Source organism: Panthera uncia (assembly GCF_023721935.1).
Source record: "Panthera uncia isolate 11264 chromosome A1 unlocalized genomic scaffold, Puncia_PCG_1.0 HiC_scaffold_17, whole genome shotgun sequence".
Lineage (NCBI taxonomy): Eukaryota > Metazoa > Chordata > Mammalia > Carnivora > Felidae > Panthera > Panthera uncia.
The window spans coordinates 59237983-59256494 of record NW_026057577.1 but is presented as its reverse complement, the minus strand read 5'-3'; the positions used below and the strand labels follow the sequence as shown (position 1 = coordinate 59256494).

The window sequence follows — 18512 nt, the reverse complement described above, 5'->3', positions numbered from 1 at the left end:
CTGCCACTCCAGAAACTGCTTCCTTTCCGGATTGGTAGTATTAATTGTGAGAGTAGAACAAAAAGAAGAGAAACCAAGCCGTGGGATGGCCCACCTAAGCCAGATAAGTCAACACTAGGTCCTCGCCTTAAGAAAATAAAGAAGTTTTTCTTTGTCACAATCCAATTGTTTTTAAGATATATTCAATTACTGGAAGAAAATATGTCAGGTTAATACTCACCTTTACTTATAGACTCAAAGCAGACTACACATACTCTTGCTTCCTTTTCTAGATACTGCAGTTTGCACTTCCTATTACAACAGACACCACAAAAGACCTATAAAGAATAAAATATCGAATTTGGTTTTGTGTCAAGCATGTTTATACCTACCTACAGGAGGCAGGGAGAGAGGAGGCCCAAAATCTAATTAACCAAACACCATTTTTTTGATGATATAAATAATTTTTCTAATCACCATAATCATAGATAGTTATTAAAATAATTATTTTTTGTTTGTTTTACTTCAATGAGGTTTCTGCAACTTAAAATCATATCTCTGGAGTGGCTAGGTGGCTCAATTGGTTAAGCATCGAATTCAGCTCATGTCATGATCTTGTGGTTCATGAGTTTGAGCCCCACATCAGGCTCTGGGCTGACAGCTCAGAGCCTAGAGTCTGCTTTGGATTCTCTCTCTCTCTCTCTCTCTCTCTCTCTCTCTCTCTCTCCCTCTCTCTCTCTGCTCCTCCCCAGCTCATGCTCTCTCACTCTCTATCAAAAATAAATAAAACTTTAAAAAAATTTTTTTAAATAAAAAAATAAAAATAAAATTGTATCTCTCACAAGGGGAATTCCTTTAAGTCAATTCTGTTCATTGGAAAGGAACAAAAATGTTCTTTAATGAGTAACTTTACAATTTAAAAAGTTTTCTGTGGTCCTTTATTTACAACTTTTAAAGGTAGAATGTCATTATTTTTCTAAAAGAAAAGAGGGGTGATCTGAGACCAACCCAATATTGAAAATCAATGCTGAATAAAAAATGCAATGTTGGGTGCCTGGGTGGCTTAGTCGGTTGAGCATCCAACTTTTGATTTCAGCTCAGGTCACACTGGGGTCTGTGCTGAGCATGGAGCTGTTTGGGGTTCGTTCTTTCTCTCTCTCTCTCTCTCTCTCTCTCTCTCTCTCTCTCCCTCTGCCCCTCTCCCCTACTCACTCTCTCTTTAAAATAAATAAAATGAAAATAAATGAATACAAATAAAAAATTGAAAGAATTAAATGTTATTTCTATAGGAAACCCTTAGAGTTTATAGTCAATGCAGTCAGAATGCAAACAATGCCAGCTTCAGCATTCTGAACCTTGTGGCAACCAATTTGTTTTTCTTTCTCCCAGTATTTCCCTAGATAGACTCTCTAACACTAACTGCAAAGTGGTCTTGAAATTAAGACTTCAAGGACCCATGGGGATATAATGAATTTGGGACATCTCAAGTGTAAATGTTAGAGAGATAAAGACACATATTCTTTAGATTTCATAAAAACTAGTAATTAGTATTCCTTATTTCCCAGTATGTAATACTAACGACAATGTGACATTTATTCATTCTCAAGCAATCTATAAAATGAAAGTATTTTATTTATTTCCACGTAGGTGAAAAATAATGATTTTAAATTAAAACTTTAAATCATCTATCAATCCGTTCTGTAACATTAAATTTCATTTTAAATGTCTCAAAAGAATAGGAGCACCTCAGTCCGTTATGTGTCCGATTCTTGGTTTTAGTTCAGGTCATGATCTCCCAGTTTGTGGTATTGAGCCCCAAGTCGGGCTCTGTGCTGTCAGCACAGAGCCTGGTAGGGATTTTCTCTCTCTCCTCTCTCTCTGCCCCTCCACCCACTCGCTCATACACGTGCACACACTCTCTCTCAAGATAAATAAATGTTAAAAAAAAAATAAATGTTTCAAAAGAATAAAAAACAAAGATTTTTATAACTTACTTTCCCACATGCTCGGCAGTGGTGTCGCCTTTTCGTAAAAGTAAATTTGACCTGGCAGTTCATACAGTTTGGAGCTTCTGAATCAGGAACCCAAGTAGGTTGTTTTAGGCCCAAAACCAGGCCTTCTTTGCAAGTGTTTACAGGTAGAGATTCTTCACCCACAGTTATAAAAGTGGATCCACCTTCAAAATTACTTTCTATATCAATGTAATTAGAGTTGAAGCTAACCTGAGGATCAGCTGTAGAATCAGTAGTACAAGTGGTTGGAACAATCATATTTGTTGTGCTGGGTTCACTTTCAGGGATATTTGGAACATCTGGTTTACCTGGTTCCTTTGAACTCCCTGGTCTTGATGGAATGCTAAACAATTGCTTAGGTCTAGCCCCTCCAACATGAACAGACTGACTATTAATATCAGAGACTGATAATTCATTCATAATCTCAGATTTATTGTTAGGTAACCCTTGTTCATTTGCAATTGTACTTTTTTCCCCTAAAGAAAGGCCACCATTTGCTGTTGTATTTTGTTTATCAACTGTTTCACAAATCATATTAATACCAAGACTTTCCCCAGTAGCTCCTGTTTCAGCATTGAAATATGTATTACTGACATTTCCATCATCTAGGCCTTTCACATCTATATGATTCATTTCAGATTTTGAGTCATTCACATTTTCTTCAAAGGCTTTTATGTTACTAGTCTGAAGATACTGTTCAGTTAGAAAGGCATCAAGTTCAGCATCACTAATTAGTGTTCCACTTTTCATACCTTCATCAATATTAAAGTAATCTAAGTCTTGCCCATTGATATCAGTGCTTAAAAAAGGGAGACCTTCACAACCATCAGGAAACTCTGGGGCATCAGCACCAGAAAGCTCCAGTTGAGATTCTGTAGCTGTAGAAGAATTTGTGTTACCAGGGTAATCCAAAGATTCAACTCTGATTACCATCTGGTTGGACTCTTCCTTTCTATCTCCCACCTTTTCAATTACGTTTTCACATTTTTCCTGTTTCAAATGATCAGTCTCCTTCAACGGTTCCCCACCCAGAATAACACTCTTCTGTATTTCTTCATGGACTGTCACTGGGTCTTGTGTGTTATCTTTATGTTCATTCTGTGATAAACAATCACCATGTGCTTTACTTTCAATTAATGATCCACACAAAGACCCAGGTACTGGAAGACAGGTCAATGAGGAATAGATCTCTTCATCTGAAACCTGTAAAGCTGGAGAGGAATCTTGGATTGTATCTTGATTATCTTTAAGACCTATATTTCTTGAGTCTTCTTTTGCAGATTGTTTTACAAATACAGCAGTCCTATCTTCCTGAAAGGAAAAGTCAGGTAATTTGAAATTTTCATCTTTTGAATTTGAGTCATGTAAGTATAAATCTTCATTTTGTGGAACACTGCAGGGCACAGCACTTGTGCAGTCGCCTTCTTTTAAACATTCTGTGGCAGCTATGACTGCCACGTCTACTTGATCTTCCACCAAACAGCTATCAGCTTTTAGTAATTCACATGGCTGGTTCTTGTGTTGTAGGTTGTCTTTGGTATCAAACATTTTAGAACTTTGTTGAGTCAAAGCAGATGGCATGTTAAAACCATCAACAACTGGCTCTAACTGATTAGAGATCTTTTTATCCTTTAAATTCTCTTTTCCGCTGTAATTACATGAATCTGAAGGTGTTGTATCTACTTTTATACCCAATTCTTCAGCTCCACTAATTTCTCTATTTTGTAATTCAGAGTGGACATCATTCTGTTCCTCTCTGACAGTATTATTATCACGGTCTGTTGAAGAGGCATGAAGAGTTTCTGACACTGAAGATAAATCCAATCCAATCAAAGAATCTGCACTAGACTTAAAATCATCTGGCAATAATTGTTTAATATCTTCTTCACTATTTGTTACATGAACTAAGTTACCCATGTCACTTATCAGATCACAGACAGGTTTACTACATCGTCCCATATACAGAGGCTGGATTTCATCTGAAGTGCCACCATCCACAGAAGAAAGCAGATCAAGTCCTGTTACATTTTTTTCATTTTGTATAGAAGTTAGTCCCTCAAGTGTTTTTTTCGGAGAAATCTGATTTGTTTCATAGCATGTTTCTGATGAGGCACAACAATTAATGCATTGTTGATCCTTTGGTAGTAGCGAGGAAGCCAACTCTGAAGAAACTGAACAGTGGTTAGAATCATATACATTTTGCACATCTCGGAGATAATCTTGTTCATCTAATTAAAAGAGAGATACAATGTTATTCAGGAGAGCCAAATTAAAATTGTCACAAAGATGTTACATTTTCTAAGATTTCTAAACTGAACTTTTTTTTAGACCAGAGGTAGACTACTTTCTTACAAACAGTAACAACCTCCAAAATATTTTTTTAAGATTTTTTTATTTTTGAGTAGTCTCTATACCCAATGTGGGGCTCAAACCCTGAGATTAAGAGTCACATGCTCTGATTGAGCCAGCCAGGCGTTCCACCCCCCATTATTTTTATTTAAATTACTTGGGAGTTTTTACTATTCAATGCAAATGTCACAATGTGATAAAAGTTGCATTTGAAATAGGGGCAACTGAGTGGCTCAGTCAGTTAAGCATTGGACTTCAGCTTAGGTCATGATCTCACAGTTCATGAGTTCAAGCCCTACATCAGCTCTGTGCTGACGGCTCAGAACCTGGAGCCTGCTTCCTTTATCTCTGCCCCTCCCCCACTCATCCCTCTACACTTGCGTGCTCTCTCTCAAAAGAAATAAGTAAACTTTAAAGAAACACACACACACACACACACACACACACACACACACACACAAACCAAAATAACTCAGCTGCACTATAAAAACCAGACTGAGGAAGAGCTGAAAAACAATTTAACTTCTTGGTTCTCTCTCCAGTTTCCTAGTCTTCATTCTAAAATGAGTAAAACAGGGGTGCCTGAGTGGCCCAGTGAGTTAAGTGTCTGACCTCAAGTTAGGTCATGATCTCAAGGTTCTTGTGTTCAAGCCCTGCATCAGCCTCCACACTGACAGTGCAAAGCCTGCTCTGGGTTCCTTCTCTCTCTCTCTCTCTCTCTCTCTCTCTCTCTCTCTCTCTCTGTCCCTCCCCTACTTGTGCTCTCTCTCGCAAACAAATAAACTCAAAAAAATGGGGTTGGTCTTTATAAAATATCATTATAAAAAATAATAAAGTGAGTAAAACACTATCTCTCATAGTAATGAAATACCAATTCATGTAAAGTTTTCAAGTTGCTTTCAGCTGGCTCATATGTTGATTATAAAGGTCTTTTAGTTAAATTTGTATCTGTAGAGAAAACTAGCTTCTTTACTTCTATTTCTGGCTATTGGTTCTATTCTGTATAAGAATAAACTAGCATGTTATAATAAAACATGAACTCCTTACAGAATATAACCTTGTGACCAGAACTAAAACCAAATTTGCTAACAGTACTCTCTATCTTAGACAACTGATGCACAGACATTTAAAAATTCCATTAGTAACAAAAATTAAAAACCAACACACCTGGATTCTGTTCAAAATCATCTAGGAGTCTGTCCAAGTCACTGACTGCTGCTTTAAAATAACTGTCCATCCTACTTAAAGACTTATTCAGAATTTAATTCTCTATGCCTAGAAAATAAAAAGTCATGAAAGTTCATTTAATTCTCTAACATATAAATATTATGCCATCTACTGCATACCGAGAAACATAGTCGAGAAATAGACACAAATAAATTCCTTTGAGGAATTTACAATTTAGTTGAAGCAATTGCTTCTCTATATACAAAATGACAAGAAAACCAACTCTAACAACATAACACACATACACTATTGTAAATTTTAAAACACTTATCTAAGTGACATGAGTTACTTAAGGTACATAATCAAAGAAGAATTCATAAGTGAATGCTAAAAATAGTTATAAGAACTTTATATCAAATAATATATATGATATGGTAATATAAAATATACCACTTACAAATAAAAATACTGCATGTAAAAACTTATGGGATTCAGCAAAAGCAGTACTTCAAATACAGCTTTAGATCCTCATGTTAGAATAGAAGACTGAAGATTAGTAAGCTAAGAACAGGAGTTAAAGAAATAGAAAATGAACATATTAAGAGAAATATAAAAAAAACTAAAAGTTAGTTTTATGAATAAAGCAGATAAATCTCTGATCTGTGTCAAGAACTTCTCCATATAAGTCTGGAGACACCTTAAAGAAATCTATCAGTGACTAATGGGATAAAATCAAAAGGACACAGGAGCCTAGTTGAAGGGGTTCCTACTGTCTTAAATAGGACAACCAAACATCAAATTAACGAAGCCTGCAAAGGACTGAACACAAATCAAATAGATAAAAAACAAAGAGATCTTAATGATACTAAAAACAAAAACAAATACCACCACTCATTAGAGGGTTGCCAGGGCATAAACCCATTGCTCTGAAAGGTGATACATTAAGGGAAAAGAGCCAATAACTTATCCTTCCCTTTATTAACAAAATGTACTTTAAGTAGTTGCTGAAGGAAAGTTCTTTAGGTAAGAATCTCAGGTAATAAATGCAGATGTATATTAAAAATTTTTAAATCATCTCTTTGCAATCCTTAATGCAAGTAATAGACTAGGCAATGGCTATCAATGGATGTTAATTAAAGTGTTAGATGAAAGATTGGAGGAGAACTTTATAATGGTGGGAACAGACAAACACATCTGATTTCCAGTGATCAATTTCACTATCAATAAATATGGAAGGGAGTGCCTGGGTGGCTCAGTCGGTTAAGCGTGTGACTTCAGCTCAGGTCATGATCTCGCAGTTCGTGAGTTCGAGCCCTGCGTCGGGCTCTATGCTGACAGCTCAGAGCCTGGAGCCTGTTTCAGATTCTGTGTCTCCCTCTCTCTGCCCCTCCCCTGCTCACACTCTGTCTCTGTTTCTCAAAAATAAATAAACATTAAAAAATAAATAAGTGTGGAAGAACCAAACATTATGTGCCTCATGTGGAAGACATAATATCCCATATAATATATTCTTACCCAAAAAAACTGAACCTCAATCTAATCAAGCTTTTAGAACTAACCACGTATTTACAGGAAATCCAAGCATAGAGAGACAAGTTAGATGATATCAAAACAAAGCAATCAACTAGGGGCGCCTGGGTGGCGCAGTCGGTTAAGCGTCCGACTTCAGCCACGTCACGATCTGGCAGTCAGTGAGTTCAAGCCCCGCGTCGGGCTCTGGGCTGATGGCTCGGAGCCTGGAGCCTGTTTCCGATTCTGTGTCTCCCTCTCTCTCTGCCCCTCCCCCGTTCATGCTCTGTCTCTCTCTGTCCCAAAAATAAATAAAAAACGTTGAAAAAAAAAATTTAAAAAAAAAAAAAAGCAATCAACTAAATCCAGAAGGTGGAACACTCTACAGCAACGTTCCTCACACTGTCTTTGGTAAATGACCTTTTCTAAAAAAAATTTCCAATCTGTTCCATACTGCTACTTTTGTAAAGCATAATCAACAATATAAATTTTGCAATAATACATAACAAACAAAAAGATATACATTATTAAGCACATCTGAACAGTTCCCTGGGGTGAAGAATAAGAGTGGGAAATGAGGGATAAAAGACAAAAATGAGACAGTTTTTTACAAGAACCATTTATGATAGTGTCATGAAATGAACACTTGAGGTCCAGAAAAAAATAAGGACACTTTAAAAATGAGTTAAAAAGCTTAGACACAGCTTAAGAGAAAAATGAATGAACTAGAAAACCTACCTGAAAAAACAACCTAAAAGGCAGCCCAGAAAGACAAGAGGGACATATGACAGGGTAAGAGACATGGATGGCAGAAGTCATCTATCATAAGAATGGAGACCTCTAAGGAAGATAGACAGCATGAAACAAGGATGCTTAAAAAGATGGTAGGAATTTTTCTAGAATTGATGAAAAATACAACTCAACAGATACAGGTAACCCCTATACCAAGCCATTTCAATAAAGAGAAATGCACAGGTGGCCACTCTATAGTTAAACTTTTATACTCCAAAGGTAGAGGACCCTTCAGAAAAGGTCACCTTAAAAAAACAATAATTAGGGGCACCTGGGTGGCTTGGTCAGTTAAGCGTCCAACTTCGGCTCTGGTCATGATCTCACGGTCTGTGAGTTCGAGCCCCGCGTCGGGCTCTGTGCTGACAGCTCAGAGCCTGGAGCCTGTTTCAGATTCTGTGTCTCCCCCGTCTCTGCCCCTCCCTTGCTCATGCTCTGTCTCTCTCTGTCTCAAAAATAAAAACATTAAAATTTTTTTTTTAAAAACAATAATTATTCTGGAAACAGGTAAACTTCAGAACAATTTTCAATAATAATGGCATGTCATCCTAATTTAACAAAGCACATTACTTCTTTTATTTCCATTTTTAAATTTTTTAAATATTTTATTTTATTTTTCAGAGAAAGAGAGAGAGAGGGAGGGAGCAAGGGAGGAGCAGACAGAATCCAAAACACACTCCAGGCTCCAAGTTGTCAGCAGAGAGCCTGACACGGGGCTCAAATGCATGAGCCACGAGATCATCACCTGGGCCGAAGTCGGATGCTTAACCAACTGGGCCACCCAGTCAACACATTTTCCATTTTTAAATTGTGGTTATATCATACATATACAATAGTACACAAAAACACACACACCAAAAAAACAAAAGGAACTTGGAATAAGAGAAAAATGCAGGAAACAGAAGAAAACTTCAAAGAAACTAATATTCTCAGAAAAACAGCAATGCATATATGACACAGGAACAGGAAGCCATAAATAAGGAACATATGTCGGGGGGGGCAGGGAGCAATCATGAAAATTGATGGCAAAAATCTTAAAAATTCAAGTGAAGCTTGTTGGATGCAATTAGAGCAGTGCATAGAGAGGCATTTATAACTTAAGTGCATATGTTTAAAAAAAGATCTAAAAATCAATCATCTAAGCTTCCACCTTGGGAAACTAGAAAAAGGAGAGTAAGAAGAGCAAAACAAGTAGAAACAAAGATAACAAAGATTAGAACAGAAAACAATGAGATTAAAAGCAGGAAAGCAACAGAGAAATAGGAAAAAAAAAAATCAGTGAAACCAACAACTCCTTTCTTTGAAAAAAAAATCAGTAAAACTGATAAATTAGGCTAATCAAGAAAAGAGAGAAGCACCTGGGTGCCTCAGTAGCTTGAGCATCCGACTCTTGATTTTGGCTCAGGTCATGGTCCCAGGGTCATGGGATCGAGCCCTACATCAGGCTTCATGCTGAGCATGGAGGCAGCTTAAGATTCTCTCTCTCTCCCTCTGCCCCTCTCCCCTGCTCACACATGCTGTCTCAAACTAAAAAAGGAAAAAAGAAAAAAAAGAGAGAGAAACACAAATTACCATATCAGAAATGAAAGAGGGAACAAAATTACTGATAATATGAACTTAAAGGAAAATGAGGAAATATGAACAACTCTATGCCTCCAAACTTGATAATTTAGATGAAATAAACCATTTCCTTGGAAAACACAAGCTACCAAACCTCACACAAAGAGAAACAGATAACCCAAACAGCCCTGTATCTATTAATGAAACTGAATCAATAATTAGTAACCTTCCACAAATCACCAGATCCAGATGGCTTCATTGGTGAATTTTACCAAATATTTAAGGAAGAAATAATACCAGTTCTCCACAATCTCTTTCAGAAAAAAGGAAGCAGAGGGAATCCTTCCTAATTCATTTGATTAGACCAGTATTAATCTAATACCAAAACCAAATACAGACATTACAAGAAGAAAACTACACACCAATATTGCTCATGAACACAGACATAAAAATCCTCAACAAAATATTAGCAAGTAGAATCCAACAATGTATAAAAAAAATTAACAGAACAACCAAGTGAAATTTATCCAGGTATGCAAGGCTGGTTCAACCTCTGAAAATATCACATTAACAGATTAAAGAATTATCATATAATCATATCGATGGATGCAAAAAAAAAAAAAAGCATGTGACAAAACTCAACACTTACTTATGATAAAAACCCTCAGCAAGTTATGAGCAAAGAGAAACTTCTTCAATTTGATGAATAGCTACAAAATGCCTACAGCTAATATTATATACATTATGATGAGAAACTGGATGCTTTCCAATCAAAGATTGGGATCAAGGAAAGGATATCTTCTTTCACAACTCCTATTCAACAGAGTACTGAAACTGCAGTAAGAAAGGAAATAAAAAATACACCATTTGGAAAGGAAGAACTACAACTGTCTTTATTTGCAATGACATGATTTTCAATGTAGAAAATCCCCAAAAACTGATCCCCCCCAAAATAGAGTAGTGAATATAGCAAGGATGTTGGATACAAGGTTAATATACAAAAATCAAATGCATTCCTATACATGAGCAAGGAACAACTGGAATTTGGAATTTTAAAAAATACCATTTACGATAGCACATCAAAAGAGTAAATACTTAGGTATAAATTTAACAAAATACATACTGGACCCATATGTGGAAAACTACAAAATACGAATGAAAAAAATTAAAGAAGACCTAATTAAATGAAGATATATTCCACATTCAAGGATAGGTACACTCCATATTGTTAAGATGTCAGTTCCTCTCAACTTGATCTCTGGATTCAGTGCAATCCCAATCAAGATCCCAGCAAGCTTTTTTGTAGGACTCAGGAAACTCAGAATTCTAAAGTGTATACAAAAAGGAAGAGGACCTAGAATAGCCAACATAACGCTGAAAAAGAAGAACAAATTTGGACAACTCACTCTAATTTTAAGACTCATAAAGCTATAATAATTAAAGCAATGTAGTACTGGCAAAAAAAAAAAGAAAAAGAAAGACACATAAACCAGTGCAAAAGAATAGAGAGCCTGCGGGGCTCCTGGGTGGCTCAGTCGGTTGAGCATCTGACTTCAGCTCAGGTCATGATCTCATGGTTCATGGGCTTGAGCCCCACATCGGGTTCTGTGCTGACAGCCCAGAGCCTGGAGCCTGTTCGAGATTCTGTGTCTCCCTCTCTCTCTGCCCCTCCCCTGCTCACGCTTTGTTTCCATCTGTCTCAAAAATAAATAAACATTAAAAACAGTAATAAAAAAATAAAAAATAAAAAGAATAGAGATCCTGGAAATAGACCCACACAAATAAATAGTCAAATTATCTTTGACAAAGGCGCAAAGGCAATTCAAAGGAGAAAGGCTCATCTTTTCAACAAGTGGTGCTGAGAAAACTGGACATCCCAAAAATGGGACATCCCATGCCAAAAATACGAACCTAGATATGGACCTTACACCTTACACAGGAACGTACTTAAAAAGGATAAAGAACTAAATGTAAAATATATTATAATATTTCTTGAAGAAAACATTACAGAAAAACCTACATATCCTTGGGTTTGGTTATGAGTTTGGTTATGATCATAACAATAGCATGATCCATTAAAAAAACTGATGAAGTTAGACTTTAAAATTAAAAAACATATGCTCTGAAAAAGACACTTAAAAGAATAAGAGGACAAGCCATATCCTGGGAGATAACATTTGCAAAACACATATCTGATAAAGGACTTGTATCTAAATCTCCAAAAAACTCCTAAAATTAAATAATTAGAAAACAAACAATCCAATTAAACGGGCAAAAGTTCCACAAAGAGACACCTCACCAAAGACGACACACAGTTAGCAAATAAATATATGATAAAATGCTCAACGTCATTTGTCTTTAGGGACTACAGATTAAAACAATGAGATACCATTTTACATCAATTACAATGGCTAAAATCCAAAAAACTGACAATACCCAATGCTGCAAGGATGCTATTCAGCAGGAACTCTCATTTATTCCTGATGGGAATACAAAATGGTACGGCCACTCTGAAAAATAGTTTGTCTAAAACTAAACATAGTCTTACCATATGATCCAGCAATCATACTATTAGGTATTTTACCCAATTGACTTAAAGATTTATGTCCACACAAGAATTTAGATGTGAAGTTTATAACAGCTTCTTTTACAACTGACAAAAATTGGAAGCATCCAAAATGACCTTCAGTAAATGAACAGATAAATAAACTGTGATACATCCATGCAATGGAATAGTATTCAATGATACAAAGAAATAAGCTAACAAGCCACAAAAAGACATGGGACGTACCTTAAATATGTATTGTATGTGAAAGAAGCCAATCTTAAAAAGTCTACCTACTGTATGATTCTAATTGACATTTTGGAAAAGGTAAAACTACAAAGAGAATAAACACATCAGTGATTGCTAGTAGTTTGGGTGGGGGGCAGTTGAACTTGAAAGTAAAGCACTGTGGATTTTTTAGGGTGGTGAAACTACTTTATATGATACTATAGTGGTGAATATAAGACATTAAGCATTTGTCAGTATCTACAGAACTTTATGACACAAAGAATAAACCTCAGTATTTCCAAATTTTTAAAAATTATTTATAAGGTCAGGTGATCGGGCGCCTTGGTGGCTCAGTCAGGTAAGTGTCTAACTTCAGCTCAAGTCATGATCTCATGGTGCGTGGGTTCGAGCCCCATGTCGGGCTCTGTGCTGACAGCTCGGAGCCTGGAGCCTGCTTCAGATTCTGTGTCTCCCTCTCTCTGCCCCTCCCCACTCATGCTCTGTCTCTCTCTCTCTCAAAAATAAACAAACATTAAAAAAAAATTTAAGGAGCGCTTGGGTGGCTCAGTTGGTTAAGCATCGGACTTCAGCTCAGGTCATGATCTCACCATTTGTGAGTTCGAGCCCCACATCAGGCTCTGTGCTGAGAGATCATAACTTGGAGTCTGTTTCAGATTCTCTGTCTCTCTCTCTGCCCCTGCCTCCCACTCACGCTTTGTCTCTCTCTCCCCCTCAAAAATAAACACTAAAAAAAAATTTGGCGGGGGGTGGGGGAGGCGGTGCCTGGTTGGCTCAGTCAGTTGAGCATCCGACTTCAGCTCAGGTCATGATCTCAGTCCATGAGTTCAAACCCTGCACTGGGCTCTGTGCTGACAGTTCAGGGCCTGAAGCCTGCTTCAGATTCTGGGTCTCCCTCTCTCTGCCCCTCCCCCACTCACACCTCAGTCTCTCTCTCTCTCTCTCTTTTTCTCTCAAAAGTAAATAAACATTAAAAAAAATTTTTTTAAGTACTGAAGGAATTCTGAATATAGAAATATTAAAAAACTAAAGCACAGGTACTAGAAGGCCTAGAAATAGTCTCTCATTAGGAAAAAAACCAGCATTTTTTAAAAAAATAATGGAATTCATTAAATGTTTACAGAGTATCTCTATGTATACCAGTGTACTACTAAGCATTATGTCATTTGAGGTGCCTACAAAGGTGCAAAAAAGGAAAGATAATTAAATAATAATAGAATCTAATAATTTATAAAAGATATAATGCAAATACTGTACATGAAACCTTTTTTTTTAACGTTTATTTATTTTTGAGACAGAGAGACACAGAGCATGAACGGGGGAGGGTCAGAGAGAGGGAAACACAGAATCCGAAACAGGCTCCAGGCTCTGAGCTGTGAGCACAGAGCCCAACGCAGGGCTTGAGCTCACAGACCCCGAGATCATGACCTGAGCCGAAGTCGTCCGCTTAACCGACTGAGCCACCCAGGCGCCCCACGTAAATGAAACCTTTTAACATGGCATTTGAAGCTGCACATAATTCCCATTTCAATCAACTAAGATGTACTTACTGTGCCAAAAATCTATGATGTACAGTAAAAAGACACAAATGGAATATAAGATATACTCCCTATTCTAAAGAAGTTTATTTATGTGTACATATAGCAACCTGTTTTAGGTAATATCTTTTTTTTAAATTTTTTTTAATGTTTATTTTTGAGACAGAGAGAGACAGAGCATGAATGGGGGAGGGTCAGAGAGAGAGGGAGACACAGAATCAGAAGAAGGCTCCAAGCTCTGAGCTGTCAGCACAGAGCCCAACGCGGGGCTCGAACTCACAGACCGTGGGATCATGACCTGAGCCGAAGTCGGACGCTTAACCGACTGACCCACCCAGGCACCCGTTTTAGGTAATATCTTTACTTACCTGACCATTTATATACTCCCAGATTTACAATAACATATTTACAATATTTCCTTTACAAAAAATGGTTTTTAAAAATCTCTTCATGATTTTAAAAAAATTGGCAACAACATGGAAAATTAATCAGAAAACCAACAAAACCAATAGTAAGGAGACTCCTAAATGGTTAAGATGAGACACAATGAGGGCCTGAACTGACATAATGCAGAGCAGATGGAAAAGGGATCAATAGAAAAGTGACTAAAGAATGGGAAATTCTGGAGAGTGAAACAAGGGAGAAAGCTAGGATTACTGCCAGGTTTCCATCATGGGTGACTGAGCAGACAGTGGTACCACTGACTATGACAGGCAATACAAAGAAGAGCAGGACTCAGGGAAAAAGTAAGTTCATGTTTGGACTGTTGTTTGAAGTACCTTGAGAACATCCTGGGGGAGATGTCCAATAGGCAGTTGAATATAAGGATCTGGAATACAGGAGAGAAGTCTGAGATAGATAAAAGATTTGGGAACTGGCAGCACATAACTGTTAATGGATGAGATCACCTAGGAAGAGAATATAGAAGAGGACAGGAGCCTGACATCAGATAACTACAGATCACAATTAGTCTTTCTAAAGCCACTCTGGATTAAACTTTGCCCAGAGTTATATGCACTTTGATAGGAAAATATCCAGTATAGAGTACTAAATGACTAAAAATCAAATTGCAAAACGTCATGTACAGTACAAACCCATTTTTACAAGTAAGTTGTTAAAAAAAAAAAGTTAGCAAAGGCACAGGAAAAAAATATAGAGAGGCAAATACCAAACTGGTAATAATGGTATCTGTGATAATGCATGCCTTTCACATCTACATTATGTAATTCTATAGATAATGCATAATACATATCTGTATTTTACTTTTTGTTTACAAAAATGTACTACTTTTGTAAATAACAAAAAAGATAATTTTCTTCCTTTCCTAGAAACTTATAGTGCATATCCTTACAATATAAAATAGATAATAAAGGGGTGCCTGGGTATTTCAGTTAGTTAAGTACCAACTTCAACTCAGGTCATGATCTTGCAGTTCATGAGGTCAAGCCCTGCATCAGGCTCTGTGCCCTGGAGCCTGCTTCGGTTTCTGTGTCTTCCTCTCTCTCTGCCCCTTCCCTGTTCGTGCTCTCTCTCTCAAAACTAAATAAACATTTTTAAAAATTAAAAAAGAAAAAGATAATAAAAATCTGGTAGGGGGCGGGGCACCTGGGTGGTTCAGTCAGTTGAGGGTCCAACTTCAGCTCAGGTCATTATCTCACACACAGTTTGTGAGTTGGGAGCCCCACATCGGGCTTGTTGCTATCAGCCTGTCAGAGCAGAGCCTGCTTCAGATCCTCTGTCGCTCGCTCTCTGCCCCTCCCCCACTTGCACTCTCTGAAAAAATAAACAAATATATTTCTAAAAATCTTTTAGGGGGCATGTGGTGGCTCTATCAGTTGAGCATCAACTCTTGATTTTGGCTCAGATCATGATATCAAGGTTCATGGGTTCAAGTCCCTGGTCAGGCTCACACTGACAGTGCAGAGCCTGCTTGGGATTCTCTCTCCCTCTCTTTCTGCTCCTCCCCAGCTCTCTCTCTCAAAATAAATAAATAAACTTTTTAAAAAACCCTTTAGAAAACAACACATTGACACTGGATTATAAATGGGCAAATAATAGGAACTAGTAAGATTATGAAAAAATATTCAAAGCACAATCTGTACTATCAAAATAATCTGAATTATAACATATATCATTTGTTGCCTACTAAATCAGAACACAATTTTTTCTTAGTGATCTCTACACCCAACATGAGGCTCCAACTCACGACCCCCAAGATCCAGAGTCTCATAATTTCTTTTAATAATATAAGGGATCAGGGGTGCCTGGGTGGCTCAGTTGGTTAAGCATCCCACTCTTGATTTCAGCTTAGGTCATGCTCTTGCAGTTCGTGAGTCTCAGCCCTGTGTCAGGCTCTGTGTTAATGGTGCAGAGCTTGCTTGGGATTCTCCCTCTCCCTTTCTCTCTCTCTCTCTGCCCTTCCACCATGCTTGCTCACACCCTCTCTCTCTCTCTAAAAAAAAATAAACTTAAAAAACTTATTAAAATAATAATAATGATAAAAGTGTTGGTAAGGGTGTGACAAAACAAGCATCTCCAATACCGATGACAAGAAGTAAATGAGAATACCCTCTCAGAAAAACAATGTGATAATATGTATCAATAGCCTCAAAAAGTTTCCTAACATTTGATGTAACAATTCTTTTTAAAAATTTAAAATAATCCAAAGCAACTGAAAATATGCAAAGATATTCTACCAAATCATTAATTGAAACCATCTAAACACCAACATTAGAAAATTATGCAGGCATCAAAAGTAATTCTACTTCTAGAAAAACATTAGCACTTGTGTGCAGGAACACATCACAAAGAAATTTGAATGCTGCAATGTTTGTAATAGTACGAAATTTCAAAGAACCTAACAGCTCATCAACATAAGAATAGTCAAATCACCTTTCTCAAACTGGTCTAAGGACCCCTGGAAGACTCTAGAACTTTTCAGGGGATCTGTGAGATCCTTCCTTTTCCAAACACCTATCTATGCAAGTCTGGACTTTCTTAATACGCTTTAGTGTACAAGATAGCACATAAGAGTGAAGAGACAAGCAAATCTGAGAATCCAGCTGTCTTCTATAAAGCCAGACATTAGTGATCTACAAAAATATAAAACAATGCCACCCTTCCCACTACATTTTTTAAGAAAAATATATTTTTCAAAAATACTCTTTAATTCAATATATAAAGGGTTTTTAATGCACAATTTTTAAATATTTTCTGAATTTTAATTTCTAAAATAGCAAAATACTGCATTAAAGAACAAAAAATCTTTTAGTCTTCAGTCACCTTTAAGTTTGTAAAGGGATCCTGAAACCCACTGGGTTAAAAAAACTGTGATACCATCATATTACCTAACATTACAATTGGGGTGATAATTAAATGGGAACTGAGCTTTAACTGCAATGTTCCAAAAGATAGTTCACTCATGTATTACTTGTGTAATCAAACATCATAAAGATACTCATGAAGCTTTTTAAAAACTGGAGGAAATACTTAAAAAATTTTAAGCAAAAAAAAGCGGGCAATCCAACTGTATATAACATCTCATCATCTTAATTAAGAAAATGCCATGAGAAAAAACCCTGGGAGATTAAAAGTCAAAATATTAACTGCGGTTGATTCACTTTAAATGGTTGAATTATGGCTTATTTTTTCTTAATCTTTATTATATTTAAGATTTTTTGTGACACTAAGTGTGCAGTTTAACATCCATGGGAGAAAAAAGGGGAGAAAGTGGGTGCAAAATTACAGTTTTACTGGATCAAACCACTGCACTCTTGCCAATTCAGAAGGAACAAGTTCTAATAATTTAAGGAACCTAATTCAACCAACAAATTGCCTTATTTTGTTAAATGAAAAAGATGACTTTATCAAATATATAGGATGGTTTCCACACGAGTCAAGCTAATAAGAACACTCAGTCTGGAATAATTTGTAATCACGGTAGAACAAGTAAGTTAATAGTTTCAAAGTTAGGCCATCTTTTAGGATTTTTCAGAGGTACCAAAGAAAAGGTAGAGGAAAGGAACACTACCGCATCCTTCAGATCTAAAATGATGAGAAAATGCATCGGTGCGAGAATGGGGTTTGCGAAAGAGCACAGGCGGCGATGACAGATTCTTCTGCTGGAGTCCTTCCAGCGCACAGGCTACCTCTCCGCGGGAACGACAGTCCCCTCTAGCAGGCACAGCCCCTCCCAAGGTGGGCCAGGCAGCCCTGGGGGCACTTCTCCCATTCCCCACCGCGGCCCCCCGGGCCGCTCCCACCGCAGCCCCGAGCACTCCCGACGGCCCGGGTGGGTGGGACCCGGCAAAAAGCCGCCGAGATTGCCCTCCCTGCCTGGTCCAGCCGGCCAGGCTCTACCGAAGGGGCACGAGGTTTGAGGGTCGTGATTCCCTGGCCAACTCAAGGAGCTCGGAAAGAGAACAAGTCGGGGGCCTAGATTCGGCCCTTGGAGGAAAAGGAGGGCCAGACCCGGCACTCAGGTCGGCCGACCCAGCGGCCACCCCGCCCCCTCCGCGAGTGCAGCAGGGGTGAGGGGAGGGCCAAGAGGCCAGTTACTGGGGGGGGGGGCTCTTACCTCCCCACAACCCTGAGGAGCTCTCTGAGGACTCGATGCGACGAGGCGCAGAGGAGTGAAGAGCGACCCCGGCCGGGAGTCCCGGGGGTGAGCTACGTCGGCTCAGGGTTTGTTTTCCCCCGGACCTGTTTGGGGGGGAAGGCGGGGTGGGCGGGGAGGAGCAGACAGCGCAGGCGCAGAAGAGGTTTTCCGTCGACACACACACACACACACACACACACACACACACACACACACACACA

The 18512-nt window shown here is 38.0% G+C and overlaps 1 protein-coding gene across 4 annotated transcripts in view; it reads right to left on the bottom strand.

Annotated features, from left to right (window-relative positions):
• The window catches only part of ZFYVE16 (zinc finger FYVE-type containing 16), a 48758-nt gene that overhangs the window by 29634 nt on the left and 612 nt on the right, over positions 1 to 18512 (bottom strand). For 2 of the 4 annotated variants that reach the window (XM_049649715.1, XM_049649718.1), the window contains exons 2-4: positions 5508 to 5615; positions 1974 to 4219; positions 221 to 317 (exon numbers count right to left, since the gene is read on the bottom strand). In XM_049649715.1, the coding sequence (XP_049505672.1) occupies positions 221 to 317; positions 1974 to 4219; positions 5508 to 5577 (2413 nt within the window). In that variant the 5' untranslated portion in view covers positions 5578 to 5615. Of the gene's footprint in view, positions 1 to 220; positions 318 to 1973; positions 4220 to 5507; positions 5616 to 9163; positions 12580 to 14473; positions 14769 to 18512 lie in introns of those variants that run through there. The other 2 variants (XM_049649717.1, XM_049649716.1) reach the window with 2 other exon arrangements.